Source organism: Littorina saxatilis, unplaced genomic scaffold (assembly GCF_037325665.1).
Source record: "Littorina saxatilis isolate snail1 unplaced genomic scaffold, US_GU_Lsax_2.0 scaffold_728, whole genome shotgun sequence".
Lineage (NCBI taxonomy): Eukaryota > Metazoa > Mollusca > Gastropoda > Littorinimorpha > Littorinidae > Littorina > Littorina saxatilis.
The window spans coordinates 18258-34584 of NW_027127195.1; the positions used below are offsets into that span (position 1 = coordinate 18258).

Consider the following 16327-nt stretch of genomic DNA (forward strand, 5'->3'; position numbering starts at 1 on the left):
ATGACAGTGTATTTTTCGCGTGGCTATAAATTGATTCGACCTTTGCACTTTTACAGTGAGGACAACTTACGGGTGCAAGATATATGTCTATATGTATAAATATATAGAGATAGATGACAGTGTATTTTTCGCGTGGCTATAAATTGATTCGACCTTTGCACTTTTACAGTGAGGACAACTTACGGGTGCAAGGAAAGCGTTCTGGACACTGCGGTGACCTTCTAAAAATAGTAACGGAACGGGAATATCCGAAGCTGCTTCTCATAGCGTAGCGAAGGAAGGGAGGTAAACGCTGAAAACACTGGAGAGATAAGGAAGAGTTACTGGTAGTGGATCCCGGAGAAAAAAAAACAAAATCGGTTTGCGCTGCGCGCTGAGAGCACGTGTTGAAATATCTCATCGACCAGATTGTGTCCCGGGTGAACGTGAATATGGCCACCAAATTTGAAACAGATCCATCGAGAACCTTGGCCGCGCATCGCGAAGAGACACACAGACACACAGACACACACACAGACAGACACAAGTCGTATATATATATGTCACAGTGGAAAGTGGAATCCAGAGGAATCTGAGATTCCCCTAGGGGAAAGTAGAATTCCAGTTTCCCCTCGAGGAAACTGGAATTCTACTTTCCTCTGGATTATTGCCAGATGAAACTGGAATTCCAGTTTCCTCTAGGGGAAACTGGAATTCAATCTCTAGGGGAAAGTAGAATTCTACTTTGCCCTAGTGGAAACTGGAATCAGACTTGAAAATTGCTTAATTTTGTGCCAGATTTTACTGAACTTTAGAACATAGTCCTGCTGACCGACTCAGGTTTTTTTCAGCATTTTACCCAAAACACATGATTTTGCCATCTGGTGGGTGCGCGTGATGCGTGAATCAAGGTCGTTTCATGATATGAACCTCTGACAGTCTGGCAGGATCTGCTGCATTCAAAGAGGGAAACAGCACACTGTTCATGTCAACCAGTTCCTCACCACGCAACCAATTTTTCACAATACCAGCATCTCACAACCACCCACTGTTTTGGACTCGAGCACTTTACAAGTGAGCAGCCTAACATCTGTGTTGGTTCTATCGGTACTGTGGATTTTAACTCCCACTGTGTTGCCCTCTGAAAACGACTTCGTCACATCTTTCAGTTTCTTTTGGTACCGAGATTCTTGGCGCCTGGCAGCAGTCAGGAAGTTTCTTCTTGCAGCCAACCGCTTGTCTCTGTGAACTGCACTGGCCTCATTTTCAACCACCGCACTGCGTCTCCAAAGAACAAACTGTCCAACTTCTAATGGCTCTTGCATGGGATTTCCCTCTGTGGGCACACATGCAGGGTCAAACACTTGATCAACAGACATCACAGCAAGCTCACTTGGATTTATTTTCATACCATTAACAGAGGGAATGTTCGTGTGTTCTGTTCCTGCACCGACAATGTGGTTTTCACTCAAGAGGAGATACTGTCTTCCACGCTTTCTGTTCTCATTTGAATCATTGTTGACTGACTCGACAGCATGAACTGCACCGCTGTCATGACTGCCAGACTGTGGAACCGCCCCATTCTGACCCTCCAGCTCCAAACCCACACCACTGTGGCTGCCGCTCTCGGACTGCAAAAACCCATCAGTCTGACTCCGCAGACTGTGAAAACCAGTCATTCTGACTCCCAGGCTGTGAAAACCCGTCATTCTGACTCCTAGGCTGCGAAAACCCGTCACTCTGACTCACAGGCTGTGAAAACCCCTCATTCTGACTCCCAGGCTGCGCAAACCCGTCATTCTGACTCCCAGGCTGCGCAAACCCGTCATTCTGACTCCCAGACATGGAAATTTCACACGCAAGACTCTCCAACTGTGATACCTCACTACTTTGACTCTGGTTACCACTTTCACCCCATGACTCTCCAAGCCTGTACCTCCCTGACTTTCACACTGTAAAACTGCATCACTGTAACTTTCATGCTCGAGCCGACCATCCCGAGCTTGTACAGCTTTATGGCCCAATGTTTGAATTTTGAACCCTCTGGACTTCTCGTCCAAACTGAGCACCCGCAGAGCTTGTTGTAATAAAACAAGTTCTAAGTCCAGTAAAATCTGGCACAAAATTAAGCAATTTTCAAGTCTGATTCCAGTTTCCACAAGGGCAAAGTCGAATTCTCCTCTGGATTCCACTTTCCACTGTGACTGTTCAAGTCTGATTCCAGTTTCCACTAGGGCAAAGTAGAATTCTACTCTCCCCTAGAGATTGAATTCCAGTTTCCCCAAGAGGAAACTGGAATTCCAGTTTCATCTGGCAATAATCCAGAGGAAAGTAGAATTCCAGTTTCCTCGAGGGGAAACTGGAATTCTACTTTCCCCTAGGGGAATCTCAGATTCCTCTGGATTCCACTTTCCACTGTGACATGTATATGTATAGATATTTGCAATACAGTAATGGCTTTTCAGTCAAACTTTCGTCAGAGCTGTACATCAAAATGCAGTGAATCATAATCAGATCAACTTTAATTTATTTTCTAAGAAGATTTTTGTCTTCTCCTTTACTTCAACAACGGGGCGGGGATGTAGCTCAGTCGGTAGCGCGCTGGATTTGTATCCAGTTGGCCGCTGTCAGCGTGAGTTCGTCCCCACGTTCGGCGAGAGATTTATTTCTCAGAGTCAACTTTGTGTGCAGACTCTCCTCGGTGTCCGAACACCCCCGTGTGTACACGCAAGCACAAGACCAAGTGCGCACGAAAAAGATCCTGTAATTCATGTCAGAGTTCGGTGGGTTATAGAAACACGAAAATACCCAGCATGCTTCCTCGGAAAGCGGCGTATGGCTGCCTAAATGGCGGGGTAAAAACGGTCATACACGTAAAAGCCGTGGGAGTTTCAGCCCATGAACGAACAAACAAACAAACTTCAACAATGCGCACAATCGCTGAAGGTACTACCTATGTCACTATGATTCTTTCCATGAAAACTTCACTGATAAGTTACAAATTCTATTAGCTTGTAATGTCTGGGACTTTAATGGCTTTTTGTGTTACGCCTGTGGGAAAATAGAAAGAAAGAGGAGAAAGGAAATTATAAACATCAAACACCTCTCTGCAATTATGTTTCAAAAAAGGAAAACAAATCTCAAAAAGCTGAAAGCACATTCACTTACATTAAACAAACTTAACTTAGTCCAGCGCGAAAGCTTTTAGTAAGGACATATCAATTAAATCAATCTCAGTCTGTACAAACATGTCACGATATTAAATGACGAGATATCAACTTTGTCCTTGTTTTAAATAACAATGGAAAAGAAACACATGTCGTATGCATACAGAGCGCTTACTTCCCTTTGGTTATTTGATCTCTAAACAACGCCCTGCCTCATTTCGATTAAGATCTTCACTGTTAAGTTAATGTCTGGGACTTTGATAGCTTTTTTAGTTTCGCATGTGGGAAAATAAAAAGAAAGAGGAGTAAAGAATTATCAAACATTAAACACCCCTCTCAGCAATTATAATACAAAAAGAGAAACAATCGCAAAAATCTTTAAGCACATTCCAAAACATAAACATACTTCACTAAGACCAGCGCGTAGGCTTTTAGTACGGGAAAAAAAGTGAAATCAATCTCAGTTTGTACATCGATGACAAGATATCATATCATGAGATGTCAGCTTTTTCTTTGTTTTAATGGAGACAAAATCAGAATAACAATGGAAAAGAAATGTCCCACAAGCACTACCTAAACTATCTTGAAATAGAATCCTCGTTCATTATAGGTAGTCTTCTGGTATCTACCCTTTCAACCAGCACCTCTGTGGTCCAGCGTAACAAAACATGTAAACATCTATACTGAATGATATGGTGCCACCTTTACGTAATTCTCATTCAAAAACACACGTCATACAACCTGTAACGATAAAATATCCTTCTAATTCAGAAATATACCACTTATCCAGGTATCATTCAACTCATTTTCCTGATTATGTAAATAAGCTAAGCAGTAATATTGAGACTTTATCTTTCAAATGTTTTGTGCAGAGTTACATCGTTGATTTTTAACACACACACAAAAAAGAAATCTGAGAAACTTTCTAAGATCCTAACCTTGTAAATTGTTTTGAATGTTCCCCATTTTCTTGTTGAAAATCTGAAACGTAAGTCTGATTCACGCTTAGACGCAAATTCCACATTTGACACCAAGCAGGCGTATGATTGTTTAAAGGCCTTTGGATGCTCCACTAAAAACACAAGTGTCATCCCTTAAAATAAGAGAAATCCTGACTCCAGTCCCGCTGCTTCACACTTGAACGAACTCAAACAGTATGTTCTTAATATAAATAATAATGTTCTAAATTAACTTTATCAAAATGGAAACAGCAAAGGTGACACACTTTCCTTTTGTCAAACGCCAACGTCTCATTCACAATGTAAACCAAACATTGATCAACAACTTGGAAGCCTGGTTTTGCTATCGGCTGTTGCTTGCGTAACTACCTTCTTCTTCTACAGTTTTTCTCTACCTTTTTTTCTACGTTATTATCCGTGTAAATATGTGATTAGATTAGTCCCCTCTCTGGGCGAGGGCTGGTTGAAAAAAAAGCTCGTTGTATTGCTTATGCCACAACCCTCGAAAAATAAAATTTGATTTGATTTGATTTGATTCTTCTTCTGCGTTCGATATCATGGCCGTTAAATCTTCAGGTCGGTGGCTGCCATGAAGTCCGCAGTCTTCTGTAGATCGGCAGCGGGTCCCCAGAGCTTGGTGCCCAGGCTGGTGTCTTCTGGCCAGTAGTGCTGGCGTGCTGTCTCCAGGTGATGACATGTTTGTAGAACGTGCTTAGGAGTTCCCTCCTCTGAGCCGCACTCACATTTGGCTGTGTCGCTGATTCCCAGTCTCTTCAGGTGGTTTTTTTTGTCCAGTTTGTTGATTTGGTCTTCCTGTGGGTTTTAGTTGTTGTTGCATAACTATCAAAGAGCATCAGTTCAAAATAGTTTTCATGTCTATGGTACGATTGCAAAATCAAACGCTTTCTCATAATCGACAACAATGGGTTATTGCATAGGCCGTCGGCCCATTGAAAAAAAAGGGAACAGTGGGCTGGGGAAATAAACAAAAACTCGAGAGAAAAAACACAATAGTTGGAAGTTCTGACTGTTGGAAAACGCGTCACGGATACCGTATTGTGGTCAGTGTCTTTTCTCAAATTGTCTTGGAGCATTCCCGCGACCGATAAACAGTCCATCAACCAAGACAGAAAGAGAGAGAGAGAGACCGAGACAGAGACAGAGACACACAGAGACAGAGATAACAGTGAGATAGGAGACAGAGACACACAGAGACAGAGATAACAGAGAGATAGTAGACAGAGACAGAGACACATACAGACAGACAGGCAAAGAGAGACCCTCAGTCATCCAGTGCCAAACGCAGGCGTGCCCAGAAAGACTGCCTGGCATCCTGCTCGTCCTCCCATTCAATGTAGGTGGTAGTCTGCAGCACTGCCAACATGGCGCCCGTCATGTCACGTGACGGGGTCTCCCGCAGCTCCACCAGCACCATGACGTCATCACGCTCCATGACGTTGACCTGGCAGTACTTGAGCTCGAACTGACACCACTCGCTGTGAGCAAAGTGCGGCGAGAAGACCAGCACAACTCGCTCGCTATCGCTGACGCAGTCGGAGATGTTGTCTACGATGTGCTTGCCTGCCTCAAAGTCCCGCTGATGGACGCACAGTCTCAGCCCCCACTCCCCCTCCAACACGGGCAGTAACTCTCGTTGCACCCACGCCAGATCTTCAGCGGCATAAGCGACGAACACGTCATAACGGTAACGGCGCCCTTCAGCCAATAGCTGACGCCGTCTGTCTTGACGACTGGCTCGGCAAGCCTCGTAGAGCCAGAGGCGCATGCGCCAACGGAAACGGAAGACGATGACGAAGAGGAGCAGGAAGGACAGAAGGACACACGTGACGGCGATGGTGAAGGAGGCAGCGTCAGATCCCAATAGGCACGCCTGTAATCATGGACTTTTGCTGTATCCTCTTTGGTGGAAAGACCGAAGAGCAACTATGGATGCATTCAAAACGCAAGAGTGAGCGAGAGATACGAAGAACCAGTCTTCTAGCACACCGATTGGATTACACTAATACATGGAATACACCTATTACTAGCAAAGGGGTTTCTGTAAAAGATGGTGTGGTATGCTCCCATGTCATATTGCAGTAAACACTTGTCTATAAACTCCTAAACTTAAAAAATTGCTGACACAGTTCTCTCTTTTTATATTTAGTCAAGTTTTGACTAAATATTTTAACATCGAGGGGGAATCGAAACGAGGGTCGTGGTGTATGTGCGTGTGTGTGTGCGTGCGTGTGTGCGTGTGTGTGTGTGTGTGTAGAGCGATTCAGACTAAACTACTGGACCGATCTTTATGAAATTTGACATGAGAGTTCCTGGGTATGAAATCCCCGAACGTTTTCTTCATTTTTTGGATAAATGTCTGATGACGTCATATCCGGCTTTTCGTGAAAGTTGAGGCGGCACTGTCACGCCCTCATTTTTCAACCAAATTGGTTGAAATTTTGGTCAAGTAATCTTCGACGAAGCCCGGACTTCGGTATTGCATTTCAGCTTGGTGGCTTAAAAATTAATTAATGACTTTGGTCATTAAAAATCTGAAAATTGTAAAAAAAAATAAACATTTATAAAACGATCCAAATATACGTTTATCTTATTCTCCATCATTTGCTGATTCCAAAAACATATAAATATGTTATATTCGGATTAAAAACAAGCTCTGAAAATTAAATATATAAAAATTATTATCAAAATTAAATTGTCGAAATCAATTTAAAAACACTTTCATCTTATTCCTTGTCGGTTCCTGATTCCAAAAACATATAGATATGATATGTTTGGATTAAAAACACGCTCAGAAAGTTAAAACAAAGAGAGGTACAGAAAAGCGTGCTATCCTTCTTAGCGCAACTACTACCCCGCTCTTCTTGTCAATTTCACTGCCTTTGCCATGAGCGGTGGACTGACGATGCTACGAGTATACGGTCTTGCTGAAAAATGGCATTGCGTTCAGTTTCATTCTGTGAGTTCGACAGCTACTTGACTAAATATTGTATTTTCGCCTTACGCGACTTGTTATCATTGTACTAATCTCTCTGTTATAGTACTTGTGCCTGTTCGATGTTTCTGTCTAAATTTTATTTTGAGACATGAAATGTACAAAGACAAAGGACATTTTGCTGCTCTTAGACAAATGCCAAAGATTCACAGACACAGGGATGACCAAATCGTCCGCCAGGTTGCCAGGGGCGAGTAACAAATGCGCCACGCTAGTAGAAACCGTCTGGCAGCTTGCCCGGCTGGCCAGAGAAAATGCTGGTCAAATGTAAAACAACTTTCGATGTTCAAAGTCATTGAAACATTTTACAATGCAGGAACTTCTGTCGTCTGCAAAAACGCTGCCATGTTGTTGTGAAACGAAAACTGCCGAGGCATTTGGCAGTTCATTCGCACTGCGGCTTGGCTAATTGTACGGGCTAGTGACTTTCTTGCGGTTACTCGCCCGGCTGGCGAGTTACATTATGAGATTTGGGCATCCCTACAGACAGCAGAACGACTGCACTTTTCAGACTCACCTGTTCGTTCAGTACGAAGTCCTGGAGGGTGACGTGATGGAGATTGGCACAGACGTAAGGGTCACCATAATTAAAGATGTGTGGCCTTGATTCCAACCACTTCTTGAACCACAGGATGTCACAGTTACATTGGAAGGGGTTGTTGCCCAGGTTTAACATTTGAAACCTGCAAAATGAAAATCGTACCTCCTTCTGAGGAGCGTGTCAGCTCTCTTACGAACCGAACACTCTTATCAATTGGTCTCACAATGCAACACCCTGACATTAACAGGAAGGCAAAAGGGTTGAGCTAATCACTTGTCGGGCCTGGTTTGATACATTATGACAATAGTTGACATTCACCTGTGATCTATCCATTTTTTGCCTGTGCAAGTGGTTTCTGAGTTTTGCCTCTTCGATAAAACGTCACGGACTACGTGAAGAGGGGGTACCGCAACATTTAAACATGCCATGTATAGCCCCTCTCTCTTTAACGCACGCAAGCACACACACACACACACACACACGCACGCCCGAACGCACGCACGCACACGCACACACACACACACTCCCGCACGCCCGAACACACACACGCACACACACACACACAAACACACACACACACACACTCTCTCTCTCTCTCTCTCTCTGTGGCGTTCTCTCTCTCTGCCTCTTTTGATAGATTCTCTCTCTTTCACACTTACCGTTTAGCTACCTTCTTGCCGAATGTAAACTGAGAAATGGTTTGTATTCGATTGGAATCCATGTGGAGAAAGGTCAGACTCTGCATCCCATCAAAGGCACCATCCGGGATGTATGTCAAAGCATTTCCGTAAAGGTATAGCCAGGTCAGGCCTGTGAAGCTGGCAAAGGTTTCTGAGTAAAGAAGTCCAACTTTACTCTCTCCTATGTCCAGAACTGTAAGTTTTGTGAGCGAGCCAAAGAGATGCGAAAACTTTTCCTTTGACACAGATTCAAAATTGTTGGAACCTATTTGCAGATGGGACAGTCCCGTGCATCCTACAAACGCATAACTGTCAACAACTGCAGCATTTGCAAAATCCAATGCGTTCTTCGCCAGATCGAGGTTTTCTAGCGCTGAATGATTGAATGCGTATCTCGCAATGTTCCGCATCTTGGTTTGCATTTCAAACAGGGTAAGCTTTTTAAGAGAGGGAAAGTTTCTTTGAGAGAAAGTGTCACTCATAATATATTGGAAAAGGTTGTAACTGAGCTCTAGATGTTGAACCTTTGGTAGGCAAACGTGGTCGATACAAGAAATCATATTGAAATCAAGAGTCAGATAGACCAGCTCAGGAAACAAGGAGTCATTGGTGCTGGTACAAGTTCGTGGAAAGTGGAACAATCTGTTTCTTCCAAGGTTAAGATGAAGAAGATTTGACGTGAGGGCTGTAGTCAGGTTATATAGTTTGTTGTGCCGCAGAAAAAGTGTCGACAATATGGGTGTGACATTGAAAGCTGCCATATCTAATGATTCAATGCTATTCAAGTTCATGTTGAGCTGTGTAACACTTGAACTACTGAAGTTGACACCTTTATCTGGTGGACCTACTTCTAGGTATCCCATGCATTGGACATCAAGGTTTTTGACCGTTGCTGGGAAGTTCACGGCGAAGACATCTTTGAACGAAAGAGGGTTCCCTCCAAGCTGAAGCCATTCGAGTTTGGACAAGCGATCAAACACTCCTGGGACGATATGGACCAAATTGTTTTTGAACAAATCCACGACTCGCACGGTGTCAGACACATTAGCGAAGAAGTCTGTGCTTGAAATCCGACGAAGAGCATTGTTGGAAAAGTTGAGGATCCGAAAGCTGCCTTCATCGTAGGGAACGTAGGTGAGATTACCGTAGTGTGAAGAGCAGTCCAGAGTGGTGTTGCTGCAGCGACAGAGGTCGTTGTCAGGACACTGATGTCTGGGTGGATGACTTTCTGGTACCCGTGTGCTCCAGCATGTTGGAGGCCGAACACAGGTTGAAGCTTCACATCCCGATGTGCCGGGCATCAGCCACAACAGGACTAGTACCATATGTGAACCTAACATGACGCGGAGGGATGAAGGCAGGTTTCGGTGGGCTTTGTACATGACGGTTGGTTTACCTCAATACAAGGTCTCTGTGGCTGATGAGTTTTGTTGTTCCCCACACGATACTTTATGTATAAATGGACTAAGATAAAATTGGCGGCATTAAACAGTGGCGTTTCTATTATTACCTGTTCGAAACTCGAATGAGACTTGAAACTATAGAGCTAATTCAATTAGCTGTTTTGTCGTTCGTGTCTGTCTTTTTCTCATCAGGCCTGCAGAAACCTAACTATTTTTCAGTCTTTAAACAATCCTTGATGTAAGTATAAACGGTTTACAACAATCAGCCTCCCACAGAAGAACAAGATCCACACTCATACTGAACACAGTCGGACTCAAAGCTTACACTGCGTCTGAAACATTCCAACAGGTTAGAGCATGTCGAAACCTCGCTCTTGCCCCACAGGAAAATAAGAAATAACAATGGAGTCTCTTATTTTAATGCAATTGATTGTGTGTTTTATTTTGTATCTCAACTCCAAGCGGTGAAAACAATCGAAGTAGAGTTTCAAAACCGGAAATATCAGTTCAACAAAAGCACGTAGCGGGTGGAGAGCTTGAAAAATAGCACGTCGTGTAGAAACTTAAAACGTTTGTGCATGTTTAAATCTTGTTAGCTTGTATTACGCCCTCTATTTTTAATTATCTGAAATCCATCTTTAGTAAGCGCTGAAAACAATAGAGTTTCAAAAACGGAATTATCAGTTCAACAAAAGCACGTGGCGGGTGGTGAGCTCGGAAATGGGCACGTCGTATAGAAACTTAAAACGTACGTGCATGTTGTAAATCTTTTTAGTTTGTATTACGCCCTCTGTGGTTCTATATCTTACATTTCAGTGTTTTGGTGGGGTGGGTGTGAGGGGATGCAGTTTGGAAAAAGAGAAACACTTCTGTCACCGAGCATCTGATCTCTGAAAATGTATTGTTTTTACATTTAGTCAAGTTTTGACTAAATGTTTTAACGTAGAGGGGGGAATCGAGACGAGGGTCGTGGTGTATGTGTGTGTGTGTGTGTGTGTGTGTGTGTGTGTGTGTGTGTGTGTGTGTGTGTGTGTGTGTGTGTGTAGAGCGATTCAGAGAAAACTACTGGACCGATCTTCATGAAACTTGACATGAGAGATCCTGAGTATGGTATCTCCAGACGTTTTTTCATTTTTTTGATAAATGTCTTTGATGACGTCATATCCGGCTTTTCGTGAAAGTTGAGGCGGCACTGTCACGCTCTCATTTTTCAACCAAATTGGTTGAAATTTTGGTCAAGTAATCTTCGACGAAGCCCGGACTTTGGTATTGCATTTCAGCTTGGAGGCTTACAAATTAATTAATGAGTTTGCTCATTAAAGTTGTCATTAAAATCGATTTTTCGCAAACAGATTTAAAATTGATTGCATCGTATTCTTCATCACATTCTGAATCTAAAAATATAATACATATGTCATGTTTACTCTTAAAATGTGATCACAATTAACGAAAATAGATTAATTAGTCTTACGATTAAAATTTAAGAAATCGATCCAAAAATGATTTCATCTTATTCTTTATCATTTCCTGATTCCAAAAACATATAGATATGATAGGTTGTATTCAAAACAAGCTCAGAAAGTTAACAAGAATACAGAAAAGCGCGCTTTCCTGCTTAGCACAATACGCTACCGCGCTATTCTGGCGTGTCAATTTCACTGCGTTTTGCACGTGGGAGGTGAGCGATTTCCTTCTCGCGGGGATTGACGAAGCTGTACTGTCTTGGTGAAAAAATACAGTGCGTTCAGTTTCATTCCGTGAGTTTGACAGCTTGACTAAATGTAGTAATTTCGCTTTACGCGACTTGTTCTGCTTCTGGTCTCACTATTCGTACACCGCATTTAAATGATACTAGGGAGATGATACTATGAGCTGTTCTTGAATTTGCAAAAGAGTGTTTATAAGAAGGTATACAGATAGGCAGACGGACAGACATGGACAGACAGACAGACAGACAGACAGACAGACAGACAGACAGACAGACAGACACACACACACACACACACACGATACACTGAGGATAAAAAATTAAGAGACACGCCTAAACTGAAGTAAAAAAAAGTTTTAATGTAACTTGATAATAAAAATTTAAAAAAAGCATCTATATTCTCGCTTGCAAAAGAACAAGAAAGTACACAGAAACACATGTTTACTGCACTAATGCAAACCCAGTGCGTGGTGCAAGAGTTAAGACTTCAAAAAGGATGTTTAACTCAAACCAGGACAGTGATCAAAACTGAAACATCATAATATATTATATTTATATATATATATAATATATATATAAATCTTAATCCGACTTAGGTCGACCAAATGTCGCCCTAAAGCCCCCATTTTACAACACTTTCGATTTAGGGCGACCGAAAGTCGGTCGCTCTAAGTTTTGGCGTCTTTTCTCCAATTCTATTGGCCTGACAACATTGGCCTCGTGCGCTATCGAGGAGACAGTGCCTAACGTTTCTTGCTTGTAAATCGCACGAACTTGGGATTTACCGTTTGAGTCATCTGAACTTGAAACAACTACAAAACACAACAACAACAACAACAGCATGGTTGTGCTTGTCGGGTTATTCCCATAAGGCGCCTGTACTTGTCCCGCTCCATTTTAAGACCAGTGGCCTATGCCGGCGATAGAACTTCGGAAAAGTCGCGCATGTGCAGTATAATGTTATTATCGGAAATGCCAATGGCAGCGAAATCTAACTCGAAAGCTTGTGCTAAGAAACGTTTCAAAACCAAGCTTTATGGACGTTTTTATGACTACTTACTCCAGCAGACATCAACTTGTGGTCGACGTGCGTGGGTTTTGCTCAAAATACGTAAGTATTCGTCAGTTTGGCTTCTCGAATTAAGTTTTAACTTAATCTCTGTCTCGAACCAAATACTGAACGAATCGTCGGTAAGCTTACCACACTGTCATACTCATAGTGACATCCCTGATACATTTGTACAGGTAAACATGGCTGTTTGCTGAAAAATCGTTGTGAAAAATTGTAATGTCTCTGAAGTTTGATTCAGTCCGTAATTCATTCAGTGATTCATTTTGATGGGACGTCAACCCATGGTGAGGCTAATAATAATATTGTTTTGATCTGTATTCTGCCAGTGCCATTGCCAACTGCCATGGTTGTTCTTGTGGAGTTCTAGAACAAGCTCTTGTTTGAATGACCAGCTAAATGCTAATACTAAATAAGTACATTATTTTTGCATCAGCGGGGTATACAAAATATTTTATAAAAAAAATACCGCATGGTTTTGCTTGACCAAATCATTTATCAGCTAACAATATGCTTTTATTTCAGTTGGACCTGACTTGAGCATGGTTCCGTTGTCTCCGCAACAACAGCTTGGTTGAGATACAGGCATGTCCAGTTTTCAGCATGTGCAGGCTGAGTGTGAAGATCTGATGGCTGATCTAGACACAACATAAGCTGCTTGACACTATTCCAAGGTAAGCAAGAAGCTTTGAAAATAGTTACTTTAAGTGTTACTTAGTGAGTGTACATTTTTGTGGGTGAACCATCAGTAACCGTCCCCCCCTCACACATACAAACACACACACACACACACACACACAAACTTGGGTTTGTACTACAACTATTAGTATTAAATACTCTTCATAAATGAGTTATGTAATTCAACAGAGGTTTGAAGTCATTATGGTTTTGCAAATTAGTAAGAGACCATGTGGGTGCATGGATTCAGTAATGCGTAATTAATACATGCAATACTCCTGCTGGTGAGTTCACTACAAACAGGTACTACATTAGAACTAGTGAGTAGTCTATGTTATTTGTTAATGAGGATGGTTCATCGTAATCTCACTGTCATGATACTATTGCCATTGACAGTGCTAGATCACTTCATAAAGTTATTTTAGTAAGTAATCATATCATATTGATAATTTTGATATAGTGATTTACTGACGGTGACAATGACATGTTATCTTCATACTATTCCAGGTACAAGATGCTGAACATGCAGATATCAAGGGCTTGGGATTTCGGCTCCTGGAATCCTACAGATCAACTGCTAGTCTAATGTAAGGATTTTATTCAACCTTCCTGTTCTGCTGTTAGTTTGTTTTTTAAATTTGAGATCAGAAGAATAGGTTCCATAAGAAAATTTCTCACTGTTGATGCCACTAAAACTCTCGTTACATCCTGCATTCTGTGTAGATTAGATTACTGCAACTCCCTTCTCATGGGCTGCCCTGACTGCACTCTCCAACCCTTGCAAAAAGTACAACACTCTGCAGCACGTCTCATTTTCAGAGCACAGCATCGACAACCCTGCACTCCTCTCATGAAAGAACTTCACTGGCTTGCTGTGTCTGAACGTATTCGGTATAAAGCTGCCTGCTCTGCTGCAAGATCATCTCTGAATCGGCACCTGCCTATCTTTCGGAACTGGTCTCCCTCTACACTCCCTCTCGCACCCTTCGTTCTTCTTCTGATGCTCGACTTCTCCGTCAAGGTCGCTTTAAACGCAAGGCTCATGGCTTCCGCACGTTTTCGTATCATGGCCCTCAGTTATGGAATTCACTCCCCTTTCAATTACGTCACTCTCCATCCATTTCATCTTTTAAGTCCAATTTGAAAACTCACTTGTTCCAACAACATTACGGATAGTTCCTTAGGCCAAACAAAAAAAATAGTCTGTTTACGGTAACATAGGCAAACAAAATAGGGTCGGTAGGTCGGGAATTTTTTTTCTCCAAAATAATACATATTTTTAAGTTATTTTGCCCAAAAACAGACTTTTTTTTTCTTCCCCCAAATGCCAAAAACAAGTCTAGGGTCGCGCGAAAAAAATATGTTCGGTCGGGATACCGTAAACAGACTTGTTTTTGTTGGCCTTAGCATAGAGTCTGGGGATGTGAGATGTGCATGTGTTGTTTGAATCTGACAGTGATTGTATGAATTTTTTATACATGTGTTGTTGTCACGCGCTGTGAACTTCTGATAAGGCGCTTTATAAATGCCCGTTATTATTATTTAAGTTATTGAGACATCCCAGTGCACTAAGGGATTTATAGAGCAAATCGAGAAAATTCATTATTGAACGAAGCGAATAGCGCTGAGTTCAATAATTATTTTCGAGATTTGCTCTATAAATCCCTTAGTGCACTGGGATTGTTTCAATAACGATATTGTCAGTACCGCCATAGAAAAAAGAAGATTCCAAACACGCATTTTGCTACGTGCATTTGAATAGGCATAGCTGTGTGGTCAGGTCGTGTACGTACAGTAAGATCTACTCAGTTTTGTGTGGGGTGTCTCAAGTGTGTCGTGCTTTCCCGTCACAGGCATTTTAATTTCTGTTGGTAAATTCCAGTGTAGCGTTAAGCTGAACAGTGATGATCTTTCAGAGAGACCTCATTTGAACTCGGAGAAAGGACTGTGCTCTTCGTTATTTGCGATTCGAAACCTCCAGTCGAGCTTCGACGGATTGACTGTGCGGAGTGACTCCCCTTGAATTGACTACCCCCCGAAGGACTCGACGGTTAGCACATTTTCAAAATAAATGTGGCATATTTCCCGTGTTGTATCTTCACTCATCGGGGAGTCTGATACTAAATATGAGCGGTACTGAACCCTACACGTATTATATCCCCATCGTTTTTTCGTTCACATTTGCCCAACATGTTAATTTGCTGAGCGGGGTTTATGTCGTCTGCTAGGCTAGGGCAATCGAACCACTGCAGTCTGCACTGAGTCTGCACGCATGAGGCAGGCTGGTAATAAGTCTTATATGGTAAGAACGTTCTGAACCCTACACGTTTTCGATTACGATTGTTCTTGCCTTGAAATAATAATTCGGAAACCATTCATTTACTGAACTGATGCAGTCGTATTTCAGTGTAGTCTGCTACGTATGACAGAGTCGATCGAGTCAGTCTTCCAAATGCTGGTCTATTTATTTATTAAGGAGATTTCTGGCTGGTACGTTATCGGAATAACACTTGTGTTTTCTGTTAGCCGCTGGGAATTGTATACTAACTCATCATTTGGTAATGTGGATGATAAGCTACATGCCACTAACACGGCATATGAGAAGAATCTATGCAAGTCGGCGAAAATGAGATGAAACACAGCGGCTTCTATTTTTAGATCAGTGGCACAGGCACATGCAATCTGTCAGAAAAAAAACCACTTCTGCTTTAATTGAGAAGCAGGGAATTTATGGTCATTTGGTATTGTGGAGAATATAAGCTACATGTCATTAATTAATTCTGAGGATGAGAGCACAGTCTCGCTTAGGCAAAGGGCGGAAGAATACGCTCTGTGGAAAAGTTAGCGCACTCCAAGAGTGCGCTAACAGTTTTAGCGCATCGCCATTAGCCAATCAACTGGTTCACATCAGTCATGTGACACCAGTACTTACTGACAATTATTATTATAAATAGATACACACTTGTAAACTTATGTTAGTTTTCACACGTGAGCATGAAGGAATGTGCCTTTATGAGGAATGTATAGTGGCTTGTAATATTGAATTTGAGGGATGTTTGCAGTTATATAATATATTAGCACAGCTCAGTTTTCTTGAGGGTTCCGTGAGAACAGTGAAATTGAAAAATAT

The 16327-nt window shown here is 42.1% G+C and overlaps 2 protein-coding genes across 2 annotated transcripts; both read right to left on the reverse strand.

Annotated features, from left to right (window-relative positions):
- Positions 1-4669: 4669 nt before the first annotated feature.
- Positions 4670-7803, reverse strand: LOC138955670 (toll-like receptor 6). The gene is made up of 3 exons (XM_070327226.1): positions 7636-7803; positions 5403-5996; positions 4670-4918 (listed from the first exon to the last, which is right to left on the reverse strand). The coding sequence occupies exons 1-3, from the start codon at positions 7792-7794 to the stop codon at positions 4670-4672; spliced, it is 1002 nt and encodes a 333-aa protein (XP_070183327.1). The 5' UTR covers positions 7795-7803.
- Positions 7804-7928: 125 nt separating this feature from the next.
- Positions 7929-9664, reverse strand: LOC138955671 (reticulon-4 receptor-like 2). Its single transcript, XM_070327227.1, has 3 exons — positions 9188-9664; positions 8319-8575; positions 7929-7941 (listed from the first exon to the last, which is right to left on the reverse strand). Exons 1-3 carry the CDS (start codon positions 9662-9664, stop codon positions 7929-7931), a joined length of 747 nt encoding a protein of 248 aa, XP_070183328.1.
- Positions 9665-16327: the final 6663 nt, after the last annotated feature.